A 24,121-nucleotide genomic window follows, 5' to 3' on the forward strand; every position below is an offset into this window, starting at 1 on the left:
AAACTGTGGGACATTATGACTTTTGGATTGCTCTGCAACACTGTAGCTACATTTCTATTGAAAACATATTTTTCTGTTTACATTACTTCAGAAGTAGAGCTCCTATACACTTCTGCAATGCAATGCAAAGAAGAAAAAAAAAAAAAAAAAGAAAAAACTAAGGAAACTAGCTTTTAGAACAGGGAGCACCATGCAGGCAGCGAGCCTTTCAAAGGCATGCCAGGGTCACCAGACTGCACTGCAGAATTCAGCAAGGCCACCCAAGCCCCCAGATTTTGGCATGGTCTTCATACACCTCCTATACTGGAACCCCTAGGAGCATGAATGACCAATATAAAGGAATCTGCGGGGGAATTCATAGCTTTATGAAGGAATAAGATACCCTGAAAGGACAATTAATGATGAAGTCCACTTACTGTTGACCACCAGGAAATCGTAAATGCAGAAGAGCTATTGCTCAATAAAGTAGGGCCATATAAGGAACTAATGAAATGAAAATGTCTGTAAATGTTCTGGAAAGTTCACCACTGCCCTGCTACAAGTACAGCGCAGCTCTCCTCTATGTGGGGATGAAGAGTGGCCAGTGGAGGAAGGTTTTTGTTTCCAGCACACCATAGCATTTACATCCATAATTAAAATGTCCTCCTCTAATCTATTTAGCTCATCTTTCTCTGAATGCTTTGCCTTCCTCTGCCCCTAGGGCAGACTGATCTACTTCATCTCTTGAAGACTCTCCCAAGGGACTTCATCTCACAACTTCACACATCTACTGTGGATGCTCCAGCTGAGTCAGTAAAGAGCCATTTCTGGGGTGCAGATTTTTGAAGTTCCTTAGGCTTTAACCTTACAAGGAGAGTAAAAACTGTGTGAAAGGTGCTTATTCTTGTCCATTGATCGGGAGCTTTGAGTCTGGGTACTATCCTCAGAGTGTCTACCTGACTTCAGCTATGATTTCTGCAGTCATGAAGCAGACTTCAAATGCTACTCTTTGCAGCTGTGAACAACACAGAGGAATCAGTGCTGTCATCATGCGGGAAAAATACAGGATTCTAGGAAAGTCAGTAAGCCCAATCTGATGGTCACGATGCACTATTATAGACCCATCATTAAATGCTGATAAAACCAGAAATGGGAGAAGACTTTCCATAGCTAAGATGCAGCCCTCATGGCATCTGGTGTATGGAATCAGCAACAGTTGCAGCATCGTTTAAACACAAAGGTTTAGTTCAAAAACCATTCTGCAGACTTGGACTCACATTTCCAAATTTCACTATTTTGTTAGTGATGTTTGTTTGTTAGTGCTGGAAAGAGGTGGCTTGGCTTCTCAGGGGCTGATTACATCAAGATTTGCAGGGAAAAATTATCGTCTGAAAATACACATATGCTGTATTAAACATATCCTCCATAGTTAAAAGAGGGAGAGGATATCGTATTCTTCACACAATCCACACTCAGAATAAATATTCTTTTTCTAAAGCCCAGCTGATTTTCAGGAAAGGAAAAGGTGCCTCCTCAACCTCTGCGTTCCTAGAGGAACCAACCAGGATAATAACACGAGTAAGGAGAAAGGACATGGGCATCATCCAAGCTATGTGAACAGCTTAATTTCTCTTCCATTTATTTTAACAAAAGGCAGATTAGACCAGGAGAGGATACAAAGCTCTTCTGCAGGGCTGCCGGCATCCACGTCAGCTGGAAGCGCGGTCTCTGACCCACTCTTGCGCTTGGGCCATCCTCACAAAGAAACACCAGCAGAAGGCAGCTTGGCAGTGACATCCCTCGGCTGGGCCACACTGCCAGCACGCCCGCCTGCCTGAGGTGTCTCCGGGAGGTAAAGGAGCTCCTTGTAGTCCCCTCAAAGGCCACAGACATGAGGTTGAATGAATAAATACCAACAAGTTGTCTGAAAACAGTGGTAATGGGGGCAGGGTTAATACACAAATAACCAGAGAAGCCACCCACTATTCCAGCAGTTAAATATAGGCTTCTACATCCAGGCAGGGTGGAATTGTATGAAACAAATAAAAAACTGGGATATCTTTAAAAACAGCCCAAATTTCTTCTTTAGTTGCATGCTGCCTTTTAAAATGCATGGATTAAATCAGAATTAAAAGGTGCCCGCATGATTAACTTCTGCATGTAACCACGAATGGAGTCCCCTCACAAAGCAGTGATGTTTCCAGTTCAAGGCTTCATTTGCATTATACACACTTTTTATTAACAGTGTGGAGAAAGAAATCATTCTGAATAAAAGACACCAGGATGTGACAAGGGCCACTGGGAGTAATGAAGAGGATTCATTGCATGGAGCGATGCGGATCACTGCTTAAGCAGGGCACGGAAAAATAATATGCACTTGAGCAGGTCCAAGCTCATCTCCCCAGGAATAAACACAGCAAGCTACAGTAAACGGCTGGGAAATGCTATGTGATTACCCTCACATGCCTGACTGGATAACAAGCTGGATGGGGAGCTCCTGGGGTGCCAACGTCTGAAACAGCACGTGTTAATGAGCTACATAAACGAGGAACACTGAGTCGCATTGCAGAGGTGATATAATATCTGATTAGCCTCTGGTTCAGCTGGTACTGCAACCGTGTCCAGGTTGGCTTTCCACAGCCAAAAAAGGGGTTCTGACAACAGTGAAACAATTATGGGGCTCCAGGCTCCATCTGTTAAACGCATTAAAGGACCGATAGCACAGTCAGATACATCACTGTATCTGACAGAGATATTGCAAAATCCCAACTGGTAACTAGAAAACACAGGCTAAAACGAAGATGCAGATCTGTGCCAGAGATGGCAATTAGCTAGTGGAACAAGTCTGTAAAGGCTGTGATGGATTCTCCAGACGGAGAGCATTATAAACACCAGGACTGAATGTTTTGCAAACTGGAATTAATTCACACCGTTGTGCAAAAGACCAAATAAGATTCTTTCCAAGTCCTTTTACCTGACAAGATGTTACTCTCTGAGCATGCACCTAAAGAAAATTGGCAAAGACACCATTCAGGAATAGCTGCACATCTAGGAAAGGAAAGGTTTTCTAAAGATTATTGCACTTGGCCAACTTAAAGCATTCAGAAGTCATGAGTCAGGGCCCCAAGCATCAGCAACTGGCTTTAAAATACTGATATTTTAAAACAGGAATGAATATTGGTTCCTTTTTATTTGCCTTCTGGGTTTTTTTGCCTTTTAAGTGTCAGGGTTCAAGCTCTGCTCTGCAATTGTGATGTCCATAAAACAGAGGTCACCAAGTCTAATTTATATAAATGCTGAGATTATCACAGCATCATATGGCTCTAGGAGGTTTTCAGGACAATATCAAATATTTTGAAATTTACAGTAAAGTTGTGAGATTTCACCACAGTGATTATAAAGGCAATGTTCCCTTTAAAACCAGCCACAAAAAAAAAAAAAAAGGCCAAACCAAAAAAGCAAGTTAAACAGCAGCTGCACTTATCCCATCTCCTTCAACAGCTCCCTGTCAGTATTTGTGGATTTCCAGTCACATTTCCCTCATCACACAAGGACTCGAGGGCAGTGAGGGATCGGTGACCTTACAGGTCTTTTCCATCCCTGGTATCTGTGGGTGTTTCCTCCGGATCAATGCAGCTCTGTGCTTCTCTCTTTTCTGGAGGGCAAAATCCTTTTGCACAGTCTTGGTCCAGAGGACAACAGGATGGCTGGGCTGGGGAACAGATATGGCCAGGACAAAGGGAAGGAGATGCTGGGATATATGAGATTCCCATTTGACCACGGGCAAAGCTCTGTTTCCATTAGCTTCTTTCCCAGGCCCTCCTGGTGAGATGAAAGCTGGAATTTCTCACCTCAGTTCCTCCTCTAACAGAAAAAAGAGCCTGTCCAAACTCTACTCTTCCATCAGCCTTATGAAACTGGGCAGTTCCCTACCTCGACCTCTCTTATCAAGGTCCTCCATCCCAGTCAGACGGCTGGCTGTGAGCCTCCCCAGAGCGCAGGTAAGGGGAGAAGCAGCGAGGAGGAGCAGAGGCACAGGAAGATTTGCAGTTGAGAGCAACCCAGCAATGTAACACAGCCCCCAGCTCTCCCCCAGCAGCGCTCAGGGGCTGCCTCCCAGACAAGTCCTCTAGCAAAGATGGGGCTGACATCCCCGGAAAGGTAACCTGACTTAACCCCCTCCACAAAAAGGAATATTTGGGGCAGGGAACATTTTGTGAAATTGCATTTTAACCACACTCATTCCAGACCTGGGCAAGCCCACCCTGAGACACAGCCCAAGATGTGCGCAGGGATGCACCAGAACACAGCTGCTGCAGACAGAGAAATGGCAAGTGATGAGCACACAGGGATTACAGCCACTTCCTAAAAGCTTTTGTCACTCAAACCTTCCTGGGTAAGAGAACCACAAGGGGGTCCTGCAGCCCATGGGCCCAGTTATAAGGTGGGATACGGCACAGGACAAGAAACCAAATCAGTTCACATCAATTAAGAACAAATCCAGATAATGCCAGCGGGGAATATTTCAGCGCTCCCAAGCAAAATGAAAGGTTGACATTCCTCTATCAAAAAATAACATTGAAAGAAGCCTGAAATGAGGATGAGGATCACTCCTCTGCTGAGATCCAGAGGCTTGCTGTCTGACATCTCCTGCACAGCCAAATGTCCCCCCAGCCGCTGGCACGGTGCAAAGCCACAGCACAAGATACAGTCTGCAAGTGAGCAACTGTCTTGCTAGTGCTAATTACCACCTGAAATGTACACAGCAGGAACATGTACGCAGGAAACATCCCCCAAAATCCAGGCACCATGTGAAAGGAGCTAAGAAGGACCGGAAAATTCCTGTCTGTACACCAGGACCCAGAATTGCCTTAGAGGAACCACAAGAGAGACCATATGCCTTAGACCAAACCTAGCTGCGGTGAAACATCCCCCAGCTATGCCAACCTCCTAACCTATTCCCGGGAATGCATGCTGGAGTAGCCAGCAGGAATATATGCAGAGAGGTATTCAGACCCTTGCTGAGCTGCAAGAAAGACACCACTCAAAAATTTGTAATAAGTCTGCAGACAGCAGCGGCTCTGCTCTGCCATGCTGCCAGTCCTCTGCTGCACAACACATCCCACTGGCGCCCCTGAACCTGCCAGGAGGGACATTTCTCCACCGTCATGCAAAGAAAACAGTACACAGGGGTAGCAGGCATCCCCTTTGCAGTGTGATTTGGGGGTTAAACCATGCTGCTTTACCAGGAATGAGAAATGACCACCGTCAAGGGGTCTCTACTCACAGCTTCGGGAGTGATTCAGCAGCACCTTGGGATAGGGCTGTGGGCTGGCCTGCACTGACAGTGTGGAAGGTTGCACTGAAACCAAGAGGTTTCTCAGCATTAACCTTGCTGGTCAGGCACCTGGACAAGGTTTTGAAACCAGTCGCAAAGGGTTTTCCAATCAACACCAGTGCCGTTCCCAGTTAGCTGCAGCACTGCATGCAGCACCCAGGTCTGCTCACTTACACGGACTCAGCAGAACAGACTCTGTGGGTACGGAATCAGCATTTTCCAAGAATAAAAAAAAACCCAAATCAGCTCCTTTTCTGTGGGGATGAATCTGCTTGGTGCTGGAGATGTTTGTTAGCACCACGAACGGCTGTGGCAGAGCACAGCCCCACCTCAACCCTGTTGCCCTGGAGTTTGTATAGCTGTTTCTTAGCATAAACAGAGATTTTCACTGAGCTCTTAAAAATATCATCTTGGTCTGAAAAAAAATTGCACAAACGTCGCACAGTGGTAGGCTGGTAATCAAAACACATGCATAGCTGGAGGAAGGCCAGAGGCACTCAGCGCAGGGCCTCTGCTTGTCACAGCTGCCTTGAAATATTCATCAAAGCTATGCGCCAAGTTCCTCCCCATCTTGACACAAAACCTGTCACTTTTGCAAACACCAAAAGGCAGAGCACTCAACCCCTGATTTCATGCCTTACAAATTTTGGAAAGGAAGAGCTGGGTCAGCTGCATCATCTTTTCTCTGTGCCTGCGCTGTGGCAAAATAAGCGCATGCAACTTAAGTCGATGCTGTCAAAACCTCTGGGGACTCTGAGGTCAGAAAAGACCTAATGAGGCAGCTTACAAAATGAAAACCACCCACAACACCACCAGACAACACCTGCCTTCCAAATCCAGCAAAATACTGTCTGGGCAGTCAAAGAGATAGGGATAAGACAGAGAAACACTTGTATTTAGGCACAGCAAAGAAAAGGGAGCCCTCAACGCACGGGCTCGCCTCTGAAGGCAGCAGACCTGCCTGGGCTCTGGGCAGGACCCGCACTGCTCACAGGGATCAGCTCGCAGCGAGTAAATGCTCTGGATTATTTTTAATGCGCTTGGAATAAACCCCTGCTTGTGGGAAGGCCCGGCATGAGGGGCCCAGTACCGTGAAAGCCCCACGTGAGCTCTCTTGGGAAGATTTAAGTAGGGCACAAGTGGCATATATGCTTTATACAGCCCTCTCAGAGACACGGGTGCCATCTTGGAGCTGTGATGCCCCTGCCACGTGCCTCAGGCTGAAGCTCACAGGAGCCACGTTTACACGAGGCCCAAGCCCCACAGAAGCCAGCTTCTCCAGCAAGGGCAGGATCAGGCCCCTCTGGCAAAGCCATCCCCCCCGACGGCGATTACCTGCTAACCCCATACTCGGGAGGTGGCTGGTAGCGGACGAGGGCCACCTCCGCCCGGGCAGGCTGGGGGGCGGCGTACGAGGCCTTGAGGACGTCCTGCGCCGGCTGCTCGCCATAGAAGAGCCCATGCTCCTGCGTTTTGCTGCTGGGGGCCGCCGCCTTGCCTTTGTAGGGGTACTCCGGCGGCGGGCCCCGGGGATCCGTGGCTTTGCCGGGCGGCGGGGCTGCCTTGAAGCCCTTCCCGCTCCCTGGGGCCGGGGGGTGCTGCTTGGCCCCGTTCCTCTCCAGCGAGAGCTGCATGATCCTCTCGCTCAGCGAGCGGACGTGGCCCTGCTTCAGCTCCTTCAGTGCCTCGTCCTTATGCGCCTGCCCGCTGTTGGCCCGATTCACCGTCGGCCTCCCCTCTGTCCTGGACTTCTGTCCGGATGCGCCATAAAAACCCGGCGTGGCAGCAGTGGCCAGCGGCTGGCCTCGGAAAAACTGAGACTGGGCCTTGGCCTCCTCATAGGTGGGGAGCTCCTCGGTGCCGTGCGGGGGCTGCGGGGCCCGGGGCTGCTTCTCCATGGCAGCACCGTCCCCTTGGTGCTCCTGCCCCTGCGGTTCCTGCCGCCCCGACGGCTGGACCATTGGCGGCTCTTCGGGCGCGAGGTTTTCTGCGGAAGAGAGAGTGCTGGCAGTGCTGTTGGAGGGGCCGGCGCTGCCCGTCGTCTGGTGCTGTATGGCCAGCAGGTTCATGTTCTCGCTGGGGTTGCCATACCTCAGCCGCTCCTGGATCAGGCGCTGCAGGACGGTGCCGGCTGCCACCTCCTCCGCCCCTCGCATCTCCGCCTCTGGGACCCGGCGGAAGCTGGGTGGGCGTAGGGTGCAGAGGGCCTCCTCGGCTGGGCAGGGAGAGAGAGAGGTGGCCATTAGCTCTGCTGCCCAAGAGGTTTGATCTCCCCCATTTTTTTTCCCCTGCTACACCCCACGGCTGTGAGCCAGTGCCCAGGACGCGCCCCAAGGGCAGTGCGCTGCCAGAGACATGGCTGAAAGCAGCCAAAGGAGGCAGGGCACTGCTCCCTGCACATTCCTCCATCCCAGCTCATCCCTAATTCTGTCTGCAAGGACCCCTAAAAATACATCCCCATCCCCTCTCCAGCCTTCCCCTCCATAATACTCCATGTGCCTCATAACCATGCACCTCCTCGCAAGTCAACAGAGGGACAGGTGATGCCACAGGGAAATTTGGTCTTTTCAAAAATACAAACAGAATAGAGTAGAGTAGAGCAGAACAGAACAGAATATTTCAGTTGGAAGGGACCTACAATGATAATCTACTCCAACTGCCTGACCAACTCAGGGCTGATCAAAAGCTAAAGCATGTTATTGAGGGCACTGTCCAAATACCTCAAGCATTGACAGGCTTGGGGCATCAACCACCTCTTTAGGAAGCCTGTTCCAGGGTTTGACCTCCCCATCTGGAGATGCCTTGCATGGCTTACATAGGCAGCCTGCCTGGTGATATGAAACAAGATGCTGTATTTTTGATGGCCAAAGTTAGATGAACCAAATCCCCTCTGAAGTGCACTGCTTGCCATGATAAAATAGAATGCAGAATGTGTCACAAAAAACCTCTGAATCGACGGTGAAAATAAAAGGGTTCTAAAAGTGTAATTAAAGAGGAATCTGTGCTCTGGCATCTTCCCCTAAAACAGCAATTTCCCTTCTGGCCAATAATGTTATTTCTAAGGGAGCCAACACTAACTGTTGTAATTTTGCTGGGTGAGTACAAGGAAGGCATTACAGTTATAGATGTAATGTCAGCATTTTAAAAAGAGCACAGATGGATCAGCTACACAACCCTAACACAGGCTACTGCAGTAATTTAGAGGCAACAGTACCATTTTTGCACCATATACACAGCGGAGCTTGCCTGGAGCTAAGCATCGAATGGCATATTACCATGGCTGGGAGGACAGGATTCCCCACTCCTGGAGCCCTCCTCCCACACTCACCCTAAAAGCAGTGCAAGACATCTGCCTGAAGAGTGTCTGAGCCCAGAGGGGTGCTCCTGAAAGAGCCCAGTGTGGACAAAAGTGAGAATAAGCCCCCTGCTCTGGACAGAGTCCTCCCATGTCCTAGGCAAGAAGGAGGTGTTGTTTCCAGTTCAGTTTTCTGAGGTCATTCTTGGCAACTTTCTCTCTCTCTCCTGCTGTTTCCAATTCTCAAAGGAGTTCGTCAGAAGGACTCACATTCATTTTTTTGACATTTGAAAGTAGTTAAAAAGTAAACTTTCTCTCGAGGTCTGGTATTTCCCTGAGGTTTCATCAGTTACTACACATGCTGTGGGATAACTCAAATACAACTTGGATGTCTGAGGGGAAGAAAAGCCTTCCACTCTTGACTACGAGAATAGGTAATTTCCACTAACTTTTTTGTGATAAAGGCTTAAAGACGATTGTGGAGCTCAAGGGAGACAGAAGATTCCCAGGACATTTCACTCATGCCTGCCCTATGAGATACACCTCTCTTGCTTTCCCTGAGACAACATTATCTGCCTGCCAGCCTGACTCACTGGGATTGCAGCCAGGCCACCAGCTTCCAGAGGGTCTGTCAGCTCCCCAGCCCGGTCTTTGGGCCACTAAGATACACAGACACACGTATCTCCATCTACCTCACTGCACAACAGCCAAGTATCCGTCTACTTCACGTGCCCCCACAGCTACAGCAAACTCTTACTGCTCCATTTGTGTTACCGCAACACACAGAAGCCTCGGCATACTGGACATTTTTGAAAACATGCTATAAAATCTCCCTAACATACCAGAAAATTCACAGCCTAGGTTGTTAGACTATGCCTGAGATAAGCCTAGAGAAAGCAGAAAAAGCCAATGCTACATTGTCAAGGCAGCTCTTCATCATACACTACAGTTTCACCCCTGCACTAGACATCTGTCAGCATCCTTACATCTGGGAGAAGTACTTCAGTTGCCTCCTGCTGAGGTCCAACAGGATTGACCACAGTGAGCCTTCCACAGGGTATCCACAGTTCCGCTCCATCAGCAAAAAGCTATGGACCTGGGTCCAGCTGTGCAGTGAAGAGCAACCATGTCCTGAAGGACAAGTGGAAACGTTGTGTTCTCCACAAGCACAGGTGACAAATGTTGGTGAGTCATAACACTCAAGTCAAAGGCGACTCTCCTCTGACTCTACCGAGGATGAGAAGCTGGCCTTCAACTCTGCAAATATTATTTGTAAATGCTCTAAACTGCTCAATTTATGCTTTGGGAAAAACCTGGAAGTAAATGCAGTGGGTTTGTATGGAAGTGTGGCCACCCACTTACCAGCTTTTTCTTTGGCACTGATTGCTTCAGCTGTTAGAGGAGAAACTTCATGCCTCCCAACGAACTGGTGATCCTGGTAAAGAAAGCCACCGTCTTCCAGTACCTGAACTGGGCTGGTAGGCTTGTAACAAACAGATGTGGAGCCTGCAAGAAAGAAGAAAGGGATGTCGGTAATTAAATCACTTTAATGACACAATATAAAGCCATGACTTACGACAGAAGTCCAAAAAGCTTTCTTGAGCATGGTTAGGTACCTGAGAAGCCCTGCTAAGGCCACTGAGCCAACCACCTCTGCTGTCCTCACCACACAAATAACACATTTGCTCTGAGGAACAAGAGGCAGCCACCAAGTCACATTCCATGCACCGACCCAGCCTGGCTTTCAATGTCCCCAGTCCAGCTACAAAGTAAGGCTGACACATCCCAGCTTGTAAGAGCTGACAGTGACAAGTTCACAAATCAAGGCACAGCCCTGGGACATTAAGCCAACAGCATAAAACTGAAAGCAGGAGTGGGTAAAAAGAAGGAAAGAAGGATAGGCGAGGACCCAGGCACACGCTCAATAAGGCTAAAGTCTGGGAAAGGCTTTACCACAAAATCCGCTCATGAATAATCGTTCAGTAACACAGAAAATTACTGAGACATAAAATACAGTCAATGCTATCAAGGGAGAGAGTTTATAAATCACTTTGTCCAGATGTTCATAATATGGTAAGGAGAGGATGTAGCTGGAGGGCCATGGGAACGTGTCCGGCAGACCGACCGCACAGGAGTCGCACGCCCCAACTCCAGCACCCACAGACATCGATGGCTGGACTAGTCTCCCAGCCCCTTCCAAAAGCAGTGAGCAGGAACAAGTTCTTCTGGCAGGCTCATCCTTAATCTGCTCTCAAGGGTGGCTTTCTCCAGCCGTGCCTGTTTTAACAAGCTCATACAAAATGCATCACAGCAGTGTTAAGACAGGAGTGACACTGGCTTGACCCCACAATTCAAGAAAGACAGAGACAGGCTGGAGAAGGTCCAAATGAGGGCCACAAAGATGATCAAGGGGCTGTAGAACCTAACCTGTCCTATGAGGAAAAACTGAAGGAGTTAGAGCTTTTCTCCCTGTAGAAGTATCAGAGGGGGAACCTCATCACAGTGTTCCAGTACTTAAAGTGCAGCTGCAAAGAGGACAGAAGCTCTCTCTTCACAAGAAGCTATATGGAGAAGATAAGGGGCAACAGGTGCAAGTTGCACTGAAAGAGGTTTTATCTTGACAGAAGAAACAAATTTTTTACAGTGAGAACAACAATTCACTGGAACAACCTCCTCAATGACACGGTAGAGTCCCCATCACTGCTGATTTTCTAGCTGCAACTGGACAGGACACTAGAAAATCTCATGTAGGCTCCCCTTCCCACAAAAGGCTGGACCAGATGATCTTTTGAGGTCCCTTCCAACCTGGCCTGTTCTATGATTCTACGATTTTCCACTTCCTACTTATTTTTCTGAGTACTACCTCATTTTTGTAAATAGAAGGCTCTTTGAGGTCCAAACCCTGGAGATGAGCATCCCCCTGGTGCAGTGGGGACGCAGCAGAATTACTCAACATTTACACCAACGCTTGCCATGGGTTTTAGACTAAGGGAATGGCCATCGACCTCCAGCACTGGCCACTGCAGAGGGATTGCTTGAGCAGGGGGTGGAGGGCTTACAGTGGCACCAGTGGAGCATCCATCCATCCATCCCAGTGGGGCAGGAAGCCCATGAGCACAGGGACCACGAGCTCTGCAAGAAAAACCATAATTCATGGATGATCTGGACTTATTAACCCTGACCGCTTGGTTTGCGCTCGGCTAACTGCGTGCTCACTGGCATACATCACACGGCAAGGTTGCTTTGCTCTCCTCCTTATGCACAGATCATCGCTAACCCCGTGCCCCTGCACAGAACAAGGCAGCAGCGGGGTACTGGGGGTCAGGGTACAGCCTGTCCTCTCTACAGGCATGAAGATGCAGATACTATTTTCTTCCATGCCCAGAGGAGAGGCAACAGGCATTTCTGCGACATGTTAATGAATTCATCACTTTACCATTCACAGTACGCATGAATGTGCATGGCAGTTATCTATATTTAGAGAGCAAGAGGGAAAGATTGCTCACTTGAGTAGATCTAAGCCAAATATGTTTGTGAAAATGAGCATGGTAGACTGGTCTGAAATTTGTGCTGATGCTGATATAGACCCAACAAAAATCTCAAGAACCACAATTTCCAACATTATTGCTCTATTCAGGTGCAGAATAACATTACAGACACCCTTTGCTGCTGCTCCACACACACGGTCTTGCCTTGGAATCGGGAATTCTGTATGTAACAAGGGAGTTTTGAGCCCAGGCTTGTTTTACAAATAAAAAGTGGACTGGGGTAAGACAAAGAAAATCTACACACCGAAGGAAGTCAGAAGGTTTCAAGCATTAGGTGACCTGAACAGGCAGCAACTACCAGCTCGGCGTCACCACTCACCAAACAGAATTTAAAAGAAATAAACTGTTAGTAAAATTGTTCGCTCGCCTTCCATGGTTTGAGTCTGTAGGCACCCTTGGCCATGGTTTCAAATTTTCCAAGATGCAAAACGGAAAATAGGGACTTGGTTTTTTTGTGTAATAAGAGGATAAATTCTCACCTAACCACTTGTTTTTGGGGGCTGTGGTCACGGCAAAAGAATATTGTACTAAAATCAGAAACAGCAAATCCCAGTGTCTGCCAAACTGCTCAGATTCCAATCTCTGTTATACTGGAGTTGAAAGTAGCTCTGACCTGGGCACGCATTGTTGCACTTTGCTGTACCCATGTTGATGTTTTACCATCATAAAACAATGGAATGATGTTTTATGATGTTAAAATGATGTAACGATGTTTTATGTTCATTCACGGTAGGTTTTCATAAAATGTCAGCCGTAACTGGCGCAGAAAGTCAGTTTATGTGTACAACAGATAACAGTTGCTGAAAGATCACTGACTGGCACATGGCCACAATGCAGATTACAGGCGATAACACAACACCTGAAAGCTTAGTGAAACTTCACAAGCCATTCGGAGCAAGGCACGAGCCTTTATTCTTTCCCTCCTCGCTATTACTGGAGCCTCTCAAATCCCAACCCCCCTCTCCAGGGGGAAAGGGTTTGCTACGCCCAGCTCTGCAGACAGTCGGGCACCTGCTCCTTCCCCAAACCTCCCCGTTCTTCTACAATGCTCATCCAAAAAAGCAATTTCCACCTCTAAAACTGAATCCTTGTGTAAGGGCAGCAGTGCCCAGGGGCCATAGCTGGTTGAGGGCAACCTAGGATGGAGATCACCAAGGATGTGTCCTCAGGAAAGGGCTTTTTACCCACATCCAGCCCAAACCTCCCAAGCCACAAACCATGGCTGCTGCCTCACATTTTGTCACTGCCGAGAAGAGCCGACCCCATCCCTCTGTAGGTGTCCACGGTCAGCTACCAGCTGTGCTGTGCCTCCTCCTCTCCCCCTCCCAAAGCCAGCCCAGCCCCCTTTGCCCCAGCAAAACCCAGTCTGTAGACATCACCCCTTCAATTGCCATCTATCTGGTGTCTCTTATAGCCAACTCTGTAGGACACAACTACATTTCCAGCCCAGTTCAGTCCTTGCTGAACTGGGCAGCTGCTCCATGCCTTCATTGCTGCACCACTACTGACTCTCCCACATCTGAGTGATTGCCTGACATCAATTTGTTTGTTTTCTTTTTTTTTTTTTCAATATATAAATACACATTACACCATACAGAAGCAGATGTATTATCCTGGAGGGTTACTACACAGCACTGCAATTCATTTGAAGATTCAGAACTATTTCAATGAATCATTTGCTAAGATTAACACCAGACAGTCAGCAAGGATCCAGAGACAGAAGAGCAACACTTAAATGTTTCCTTTTTCTGATGTGGTTTCAGTCTGGTTTTGAAAAGGATCTAAAGCAAAACCTCGTAGGAAGCTCACTGCTGTGACATTACAGGAAAGCCACAGTTTTAGAGCAATAACAGCAACCTCAAGAAGCAAATTTCCTCCTCAAAAAAATAGTCAGAGATGATTATTTTCTTACAGCCAGATTGTACTACTACTCTTGTTTTTAGTAGAAGACCAAAAAAAGCCTGTTGAGCACAGACAGTTTGCTGCTATTTAGAGGCAGCACCTCGAGGCAACGCCCAGGTGATGAGTTTCCGCATCGCATCCCACTGCCTGCCCAGGTACCGCTCTGCAGCACACACAGCTCCTCCTCTGCCACCCAAAAGCCACCCAGCCAAGCAAAAACACAGAGTTGTCCTCCAAAAAAATCCTCTCCCAATTTGTACCTGAACGAGTGGTTTGAAAGAGACCGAGACGTTTCAAATACCATCCAAAGCAATCATCTGAAATGAAAAGTAAGTAAGGCGGCTTTACACTTTCCTATAAACTCTGCCACGGTTTGTAAGGGAGGTCCAAAAATGACAGAACAGAAATGACATCGTTTCCAAGCCCACATCTATCCCTCTGTCTCACAGCCAAGCCAGAAAGGAGTATAAATACCTTATTCCACATTTAAAACATTTTCCCTGCTCTGTCACTGCATAAAAATCTCACATCAACAAGAAAGGAAAATAATAATTTAAGGGAAATAACGGAAGGATGTTTGAAGCACTCCAGGGTCCCAGGGGCTGCCCAAAGGTCGTGCCATGAATTCCCCACGGTGGACCCATCAGACCCTCTAACAGGTTGCAGGGACCCTCCATCGAGGCTGGACACCCCGTGTGCATCCCGGCCCGTGAACCTCACTTTCTCTCCTAAGCATCAGCCCAGATTTGAGAGGGGACATCACCGTACCCCAGCCACACACCTGTGCTGCTCTCCCAAGGCTGGAAGGCAGGTTTGAGTTTCGTTGGGCTCAGAAAAAAAATTAACTTGCCTGTCTTGTTTCTTGGTTGACCCACGAAAAGGAGACGCCACTTCCAACAGCGTTGCAAAGGATACTCTTGGTACCACCAGCAGCTCCTCTCCAGTGGCACCGGGACTCCTTTGCAGCCCCAGCTCCGACGAAGAGCAGGGGTTCAGACACACGTTGGTGCTTGTTTCCCATCAGCAGCTCCTCGGTTGATGTGCAGGTTTCCCAGGTCACTTCTAGGGTGGCCAACTCACCCCCCCACCCCATAATTCTGCTTGGGAACCTCACATCCGCTGCCAGGGCTCCCGAGCCCCGCGAGGACCGAACAAGCAGCACCAAGAGTACTTTCACGGGAGCAGAGCAACATCTTGCAGGACTGAAATCCAACCCATGTAACGAGCAGCACCTCTTGTTTCCCACATGAAAGCCGCGGATCTACCGCATCTGAGCCGGGAGAAGCCTCACCCCTGTGCCTGGCAGGATTCACCGGACCAAGCTCCCCCTCCACAGCTCCCTGCTCCGAGGAAAGAAATCCTCATCTCAGTACTAGCTCTGGGATCCACACTGTGCTATTCCCTTGCTCGAGAAGAGCTCCTGGAGCCTTCCAGCTCAGACATCATCATTTTACTCTCCAAAAAGCGCCTCGTCCAAGAAAGCACTAGCAAGACTAACGAGAAAAGGCGATGGAGGCAGCCAAACCCCATCCCTCCCCAGGAATCGTGCTAACACATCCAAATCTAACTGCCTACAGGGATGAACGCTTTCTGGGAAACTTTAGCCCCACGCGCTTATTTTCATATACACTTCCCCTCAGCAAAAAACAAAGCGGACGAGCAAAAAAGCTACGAGGAAAGCAAAGGCGCCTTGAAAGCGGCTCCCGAACCTGGCATGAGATCAGATGGATACCGGAAAGCGCGTAGCCAAGCCTGCCTGGGAGATCCCCCACGGATGCCCGTGTCTGCCCGCCTTCCCAATGGAAATCAGATGCGTGGGCGTGTGGGGGCAAACGGTGCCCATCACAGCTCTTTCATCTTGGATGCTTACAAGTTTTATAATTTTAGAATAATCCACTGGTTTTTTTCCCCCCTTCCCAAGCTAACCCATGAGGAGAGGCAGGATGCAGGCAGAGTATTTTCACTGCAGGTCCAGGCGCCGAGCAGTTACCTGGGCACCAACCCGACGGAGGAAGGGATGCATATTCCTTAGGTGGCTGTGCTAGGCTTTGTACAAATATGTGCATTTTCAAGGCCTCTGTACATTATGAGCTACACATCTGCCTCCGCAGTTATAACAATGAGTCTACAACACGCAGTCAGCCTAAATTTATTCAAAGAATTGAATCAATAATTGAAATTTCTACACTGATTAAAGAGCCAGTGGCACAATGACGACTCATGTCAGCACTGCTGCTCCAAGATAAAAGGGTAAGTATTATTCAGAGCCAAAAGGAAGGGAAGAAACTCTTGGTAAAAGAGTGAAATACAAAGGGTGACATGGAGCTCGCGAGTGATACGACGCTTCTCTTACAGCCGCGTCGCTTGTCAGCACAGCGAAGAGTCTGCAGACATTTTCACTACCCTGTAAATTCTGATTTCCATGCCATAAAAAAAACTCCAGGATAAAAATTCATCATGCAAATTCTTAGGGAAGGATTTTTTTTTTCCACTGGGGGAAAAAAAAAATATCATAAATCAACCAGCTACAACATACAGACAAGACACTCACAAAGCAGGAGTTCAAGCTATGATTAACTTTGCTGTACTTACTGCCTTTAAAATAGATCACGTTACAGAAAAGCACTAGCACGATCCGTGTCACTTGGATATTTAAGCCCTTCCATTAATTAACCAGAAGTGAAATAGAACCTAGGACTGTGGATCATTCAGTCTAGTTCCTTGTTACTTCAAGCAACCATACTATAAAACTCCCTTCTTGAAATGAATAAACACCATCCGAAGAAGAGGAAATTTTTTTCCCCCACTTGGAGGAGGTATCAGAATCCCCTTCCTCAGACACACACAAATATTCTTCTCGGTTCCCACTTGCAGTCACTGACATCGCTCTTTATCCATCTATTTTTTTTTGCCAGTGGTGTCCTTTAGGTTAAATAGCTTTCTCCCTGAGTCATTCCCACAAACTTGCAGCGTACAAAGGAGCCTGGGATAAGGACAGAACAAAAATAGTACAAAGACTGTACAGTACTCTCTAACTGAAAATGCAGGCATTGAACTCTATCGTATGGATCTTCACATTTCTAGAGCTTTTGCATTTTTCTTTAATACAGGCAACAAACCATAGGCTAAGGATCCACAGTGTTTCATTCGATCCATGTGAAGAACTGCTCATGATAACCCTACACGGAGCGGAGCCTTTGCATTATTCTTAAATGTCACGTCTAAAGGAAAAAGAAATTAAACCTTCTTCCCACTAGAATATATATTAAAATTATGCGCCTTCTGTTCTTAAATCATTACACGCAATTTATATTCAGCCACTTTTAAAAGGTAGAAATGTAATAAAGGTATTATACACAGAAAGGCTAACAAGATAATTGCCTTTAGTTCCTGCTCCCAGATGGCTGAGCTCAGATTTAGAAGAGGGAAAATCATGGTAACAGCCGACAGCATGAAGCCATTACCTTGAAAACAGCCCAAAACCAATGTGAGTCACAGGCAGGGGGACATGTACCAGGGGACGGGACATGCCACGGGCAGGGACCCCCTGCCCACCCTCGGTAGCCATCCTGGGGGGGAGTGCCTCTGAGAATAATCTCCCCACCTCTGCGGGATGCAGGAGCCCGGATCAGGTCCCTGGGGGGGACCCGGGTGCCTCCTGTCCTCCAGGCACCTCGGGGGACCCGCGTGCCGTCCCCCAGCCTGGCAGGGACTTTGCTGAAATACCTGCTCACAACACACACGTCGAGGAGGAAGGGCAGAGGAATAACAGGTTTTTAATGACTTCAGTTGGTTTAGGAGACTGAATTTCACTAAATGGAGACTGAATTTCACTAAAAGCATTTTACCTCATTAAATTATTAATTTAATTTAATTAAAGTAATAACATAATTCCATTATTTTCCAGTCTGAGCCTTGATCACTGGAGTTACTATTGTCTAAAGCACATTTTTATTTGTGCTAAGCAATACGGTCAGAGCAGATAATCCCAAGTATTGCTCGATTATTTAATCCCACACTATGTTTTCCTGAGATGTGGCATCTTCCTACGGATCACCCTGCTCCTTGACAGGCGCTGCCTCTACACTTGCCAGCCGTCATCACCTGGCTTGTGCAAGAAGAACCCGCTACAGCTTCAAGAGACAGGCGTGGGGAAAGGCACAGCCACGCACCGCAGCGGGACACGCCGGGGCTGGTCAAGGCCACCGAGAGCTGGCAAACGCTGCAGGACCTGCTGCCACACACAGGATGCACCTTACCGTGAGGCAAAACTCAGCTGTCATGTACACTGGTCCAAATCTGGAGCGATTTCACCAGCTTCTACAGATCTGCTCCAGATTTACACCCACAGCAGCATCCTACCTACTGAAAAAGTCACTTAAAGGACCAAAAAAAAAAAAAACAACAGCTACACTTCCTAAATGCAACATTTCAATAGAAAAGTTGCCCTAACAACTTTTGTTTATAGAGGTGATGTTGTTTTTGTTGCTATTACTATTATTTTCTGTCTACTTCCATTTATTTCTACTTCTGCCCTGAGCTGAAGGCAGGCTGCTCCATTTAAAAATTTAGGACGCAAATGGGAACCAGACTACATCTATCCCAAAGCTGCCAAAAAGCAATTGCTGTATGAAACCAAAAATCCTCCCGGGATTTTTCCCAAATCCGCAAAATATTCCCGAGCACTAAAGTTTCCACTGGGACTATTACATTAGCAGATAGTCTCTGTGCGAAAACCCGAGTATGCAGCCGTCCTCCTAATAGTTTCCAGGACCAGGAGGCTGCACAAGGCACATACTCACCTTAGCACTGAGCAACATTTATACCAGATCTGGCCTTTAAAGTGAGTTATATGCCTATCAGTGTTTTAAATTAAAAAAAAAAAAAAAAAAAAAAGAGAGGCACTGGGGATCATCAGGCTTTCACTTCCCGCAGGAAAGCTGCCATGGTCCGCAGTGACACCTCCACATCACCCTGAAACCTCCACAGGCATCCTCAGAGTCCCATCCTACGGGCAGCCCTATGCACGTCCCTCCCTGTGCTGCTGCTGGGATCCTCACAAACCCACTTCAGAGTGTTTGCGCTGGAGAGACGCAATGCCTTTAGCTCTGTGCCAGAGGAGCTCTTGCGAGGAGCCCTGGAGCTGTCTCAGTGCATCGGTCCCTCCATCCAGGACATCGGTGTGCAGAGGGTTTGGTCCAGATCACTGTGTGGGGCCAGGACCCCAGAAACTGCCCTTACGCCCGTCTGCGATGCCGCAGACACATGGAAATTAAAAATTTCATGAGACATGAAAAAAATGAGAATAACCATCAATGCCGTGGGCGTTGGGGCTCCAGAGGGGCAGCACGTGCTTGTTCGGGTCAAAGCTGCCCTCCTCCTGCTGCTGAGGGGTTTCCAAAAGAAAAGGGAAAGCAAAGCTGCCCCTGCCAAATGCTGGCAAAGGGGAGTGATGGACACCAGGACAGAGGAGGAGGAGGAGGAGGATGGACATGCAGGTGATGATGCTCCCACCAGCCCCACACAACCTGGGAAAACTGGGGAGTCCCAACCCCAGCAATGCTGGTGGAGGTAAATCCCTCCCTATTTAACAACCTAAAACCAGCCCCCACCCTCGAATTCATCCCCTGACACCACTGCTCCAGTCGGGGCTGGGGATGAGGAAGGCTGGGATGGGGACATGGCCTCTCGGCATGCACCATGGGCTCACATCCCATGCCCTCACCACTCAGGCATTTCTTGAGAAGGTGTTTGCAGGACCCTGGTAAGAGTTTTTTTGGCCACTAGCAATGATTACATACATAAAAATATATATATTTTATACATACACACATATAAAAATACACATGTATATGTAGTACATCTTGTATTTAGACATAATATATTTGTAGTCATATATCTCTACATATATGCAAATATATAACAATATATAAACATATATCTACATACATTTTTATTAATCTCTGCATGTATGTAAATATATCTATCTAAAAATATATTAATGCAAATACAGATCTCCACGCACACCTGTGAGCGGGAACAGCACTGCCAGCCAGCTGCGCACAGGAAAAACCAGGGGACTACTCACCTTCCCAGCCACCCTGCTCTCAGAAGGCTTTTTCGCCTTATTTTTACAGAAAATAAAAGACAGAACCTCAGCTGAGCGGGTGCCCGACACGGGCCTTGGGGTGCCCTAGCAGCCAGATCCTGCTCTCCCCGCGGCTGCTCCCGGGACGTTCACACAGCACCAGGAAAGAGGAAAAAACCAACCAAAAAAAAAAAAAAAAACCACCTAAAAAAACCCAAAAAAACTCCCCTCTTTCCATCGAAAGAGGAAAAAGACGACGCAGCGACCTTCCTGTGTTTAAAACTATGAATCACTAAACCTGGCTGGAGGATTCGAGTGAAATTCACGCGGTTTTTTTACTTTTTTTTTCTTTTCTCCTATTTCAATCATTCCCCCCCCACCCCCCCACCTTCGAACAGGAGTTTCTCTCTCTTCCCCCTGCACGGGGCAGGCAGGTTAAATACAAAAGTTCCCCCTCGCCACCCCCCTAACCAGCACGGGGGAGGCCTCCCCCCCCGCACCCTCGCCGACGGGGCCCCTCCGAGGCCTCCGGTTCCGCCGGGCCGGGCGGTGACACCGCGGGGACGCTGCCAGCGCCGCTGCGGAAACAGAGGGCGGCCCCCCCCCGGGCCCAGCGGGAACCATTTCCCCGGCGATGCCGGCCGTTCGCTCCGCTCCGCCCCGGGACAGCCCGAGCCGGCTCCCCCCGCCGCGTCCCCCCGTCAAAACAAACGGCGAGGAGCCCGCACGCCCCGCGGGGTTTCTGCCTTTCCCGAGTGGAAAAAAAATCGCAAAAGAAGTCGGGGAGGGTTCAGGGTGAAGGGGGAGAGGCCGGGCCGGGCCGGGCTTGCTCGGCCCTAACGGTGCAGCGGGGCGAGGGGAGAAGAAACTCGCCCCCGCTCCCACGCCGGGTGGGGCTTCCACGCAGCCCCGGGGGCAGCCGGGTGTGCTGCGTGCGGGAGCCGGGGGGGCAGCGGGTCAGCTCCCGGGGCAGCGGCAGGGCACGTCCCCCCGGGGAGCGCCGAGCCCGCTCCGTCCCACGCAGCGCCCGCTCCCCGGAGGGGTGGGTACGAACAGGGACAGCTCGCACCGCGACCAGCACTCCCGTACATCCCCCCCCCGGTACACACGTGGACAAAGGCACAGGCGCTTCCACGCGTGCTCACGGACACGCGTGTGCACAGACCCCCTCTATCCCCCGCCGCCGTTACCTCCGGCTCCGCGCCCCGCCGCCCCCGGCAGCACCCTGGCCATCCGCGCCGCTCCCCGCCGCCCCCAGCGCGCTCCGCCGGCCGGGGCGGGGCGGGGACAGCGGGAGGGGCGGGACCGGACGATGAGGGCGGGGCGTGAATGACGGTGGGCGGGCCCAGGAGGGCCACGCCCCTCCGTGGCCGCCCCCCGCCCCGGGCTGAGCAGTGGGTGCTGCTGGATCTCTGCAGCCCCAAACGGAGCCACCGACGGCATCTGCGTGGGGCCGGGAGCGAAGCTGTGCAGCCTCCCTACCTCATGCCTGGGGCTGCTTGGACCTAAAGCCCATCCTAGATACCAACACAGGCTCCCCAAATCCCACCCCGAGCGTCGCAGGACAGTGGATAGGAGCTACACCGAGTCCCAAGCCTGTGGATTAGCCCCAGGCATCCTCCCAGGGCTCCAGCTGCTTCCCCTGTGCCAGCTGGTATGGGGCTGAGGCATCCCCCGCGTTCTTAAATGCGGCTTCCCATTCTTCGGTGCAGCCCTTTTCCCCTGCTGCTCTCCCGCTTCGTCGCATGTTTTCCCACGAGCAGAGGATGCATGTCTGCTTTGATGTCGAGGGATTTACAGCTGATGCCGGCATGGAGTGCTGTGCTAGCGTGAACACAGGACACTCGTCAGCTTGAGGTTTCTCTGGGGTTCGGCAGGCCAGCTCCATGGGATGCGTTTTCACAAGGGCTGGAGGCACCGCTGTGTCTCCCCGGCCCTGCTGCCAGGGGCTGGCACGGGGGACAGCATGGGAGATCTTCTCCCTCGGGTGTTTGCGCCACACTTCATTCCCCTCCTCGGGGCCGTGTGGGTACAAATTGGGTTCAGCAGACCCTCTGCATCCTTTTCCCAGCACTGCCCCACAGGGCGGACCTCTTTTCGGATGACTGGCCCTGCCAGCACACTCCCCATCTCATTGCTCGAACCTCCTTCATTCTAGCAAGATCCCAATGATGCCAGGATTATCCTTCCCATTTGCACTTATTTCTCCCAGCTCTCAACATTCAGACAAGATTTTCAGGCCCCAAAGGGACCAGTGGTGGCTCCTGCCCCCTGAAATACCACACCAAAGGAGTAAAAGCAGGTGGAAATGCAGTGACAGGCTGAAGAGGAACACGCCCAGTGCAACGCGGCCCAACAGGACAGGAGCCCGCCCGGTGCCATCACTGCGGGGCTGGACGGGTGCCACGGGGAGTTCCGATAGCTCCAGGCGTTGGGAGCGTGCCGTAAATTGCAGCAGTCTGAGGCATTGCTTTTTTGAATCGCAAAACCCGGCTTTGCTCAGTGTTGTCAAGCAGGAGAGCAGAGAATTGCAAACCTTCTGCTGTTCCGGGGCAGGCAAGGGAATTGCCACATCCTTGGCACACAATTTAGCCTCCTCAGGGGAAAAACCAGTGACTGGTGGTTAGGGTACCAGGCTTGGACAAGAGAGGGATGTTCAGTTCCCTTGCTTCCCGAAGATGCCCTGAGTATCTCAGAGCAAGTCAGGCCCAAATTCAGGTTTTAAATGCTAAATCCTCTGCAAAATCACGGGGAACCTTGACAATAGGTAGAGTTAGAGACCTCAGTACCCTGGAGCAACTGGCCTTTGGTTTTTCAGCTTGTATAGCTACCCTCTTCTACATCTCCCAGAGATAAATGTTGGCTCTCTTATAGGCTTAGGTGAACCATGAACCTGCTCGCCTGTAAATAAAGGTGAAATTTTGCCCTCTGCTTGTTAGGGGCCTGTTCACAGCGGCGGATGAAGTTGGATGAGGGCACTGCTTGCCGAGCCCAGTCCAAAATGGGAATTCAAGCGCTGCATTTTGTCATGCTCTAACTTTACCATTTGGTTAGGCAAAATGGGACACATTATTTTGACTATTCTGCTTCACATGGGGGACTGGGCAATTCCAGCGTGATCTGGCTGTACTACCCACAGCCAAGCAGACCCCAACCTGTCGAAGGGCTTGTTTTATTTCTCATTCTGGCCCCACAGTCTATGCTCCCCTTTTACCTACTTCTTTGTGATGATCAGTGGTTATTTTGGTGCTAAAGGAACAAATACAATTTCATTGATATTGATTATTGATTTGATTTGATTATTGATTTGATAAACTAGCATTGCTGGGGAGGGGAACCACAATCCATCCCACTACTGTCACTGTGGCACCAGTGCCAGCAAGAGGTGCCCAGAAGCTGGGGAAGGATCGCAGGTAAGTACAAGAGCACTTAAAATGCAGCTGAAGGGAATTCCAGCCACTCCAGCCAGCAATTCGGCTTCTTCAGAGGCCCAGCTCAAGTGCCTCTCTGCCAACGCACGTAGCATACAGGCTGAGAGAGTTGGGGCTGTTCAGCCTGGAGAAGAGAAGGCTCCGAGGAGACCTTATAGCGGCCTCCCGGCACCTACAGGGGGCCTACAGGAAAGATGGGGAGAAACTCTTCAGTAGGGCCTGTTGTGACAGGATTAAGGGTAATGGTTTCAAAATAGAGGGAGGTAGATTCAGATTAGATATTAGGAAAATTTTTTTTACAGTGAGGGTGGTGGAACACTGGCACAGGTTGCCCAGAGAGGTGGTGGATGCCCCATCCCTGGAAACGTTCAAGGCCAGGTTGGACAGGGCTCTGAGCTACCTGATCTGGTTGGAGATGACCCTGCTTCTTGCAGAGGGGGTTGGACTGGATGATCTTTAAAGGTCCCTTCCAACCCAAACTATTCTATGATTCTATATATCAAAAAAAATGTTTATCTGCTGTCTTGTCTTTCAGTAGTA

At 49.5% G+C, this 24,121-nt stretch overlaps 1 protein-coding gene across 1 annotated transcript in view; it reads right to left on the reverse strand.

Moving 5' to 3' along the window:
• Positions 1–21,408, reverse strand: part of AMOTL1 (angiomotin like 1) — a 60,244-nt gene extending 38,836 nt beyond the window's left edge. The window contains exons 1-3 of the mRNA XM_086739629.1: positions 21,341–21,408; positions 9,975–10,118; positions 6,653–7,532 (exon numbers count right to left, since the gene is read on the reverse strand). Coding sequence (XP_086595755.1) covers positions 6,653–7,532; positions 9,975–10,118; positions 21,341–21,383 — 1,067 coding nt within the window. The 5' untranslated portion in view covers positions 21,384–21,408. The remainder of the gene's footprint in view (positions 1–6,652; positions 7,533–9,974; positions 10,119–21,340) is intronic.
• Positions 21,409–24,121: the final 2,713 nt, after the last annotated feature.

The sequence above is a fragment of the Chlamydotis macqueenii genome, chromosome 1 (genome assembly GCF_036417535.1).
Source record: "Chlamydotis macqueenii isolate bChlMac1 chromosome 1, bChlMac1.mat, whole genome shotgun sequence".
Classification (NCBI taxonomy): domain Eukaryota; kingdom Metazoa; phylum Chordata; class Aves; order Otidiformes; family Otididae; genus Chlamydotis; species Chlamydotis macqueenii.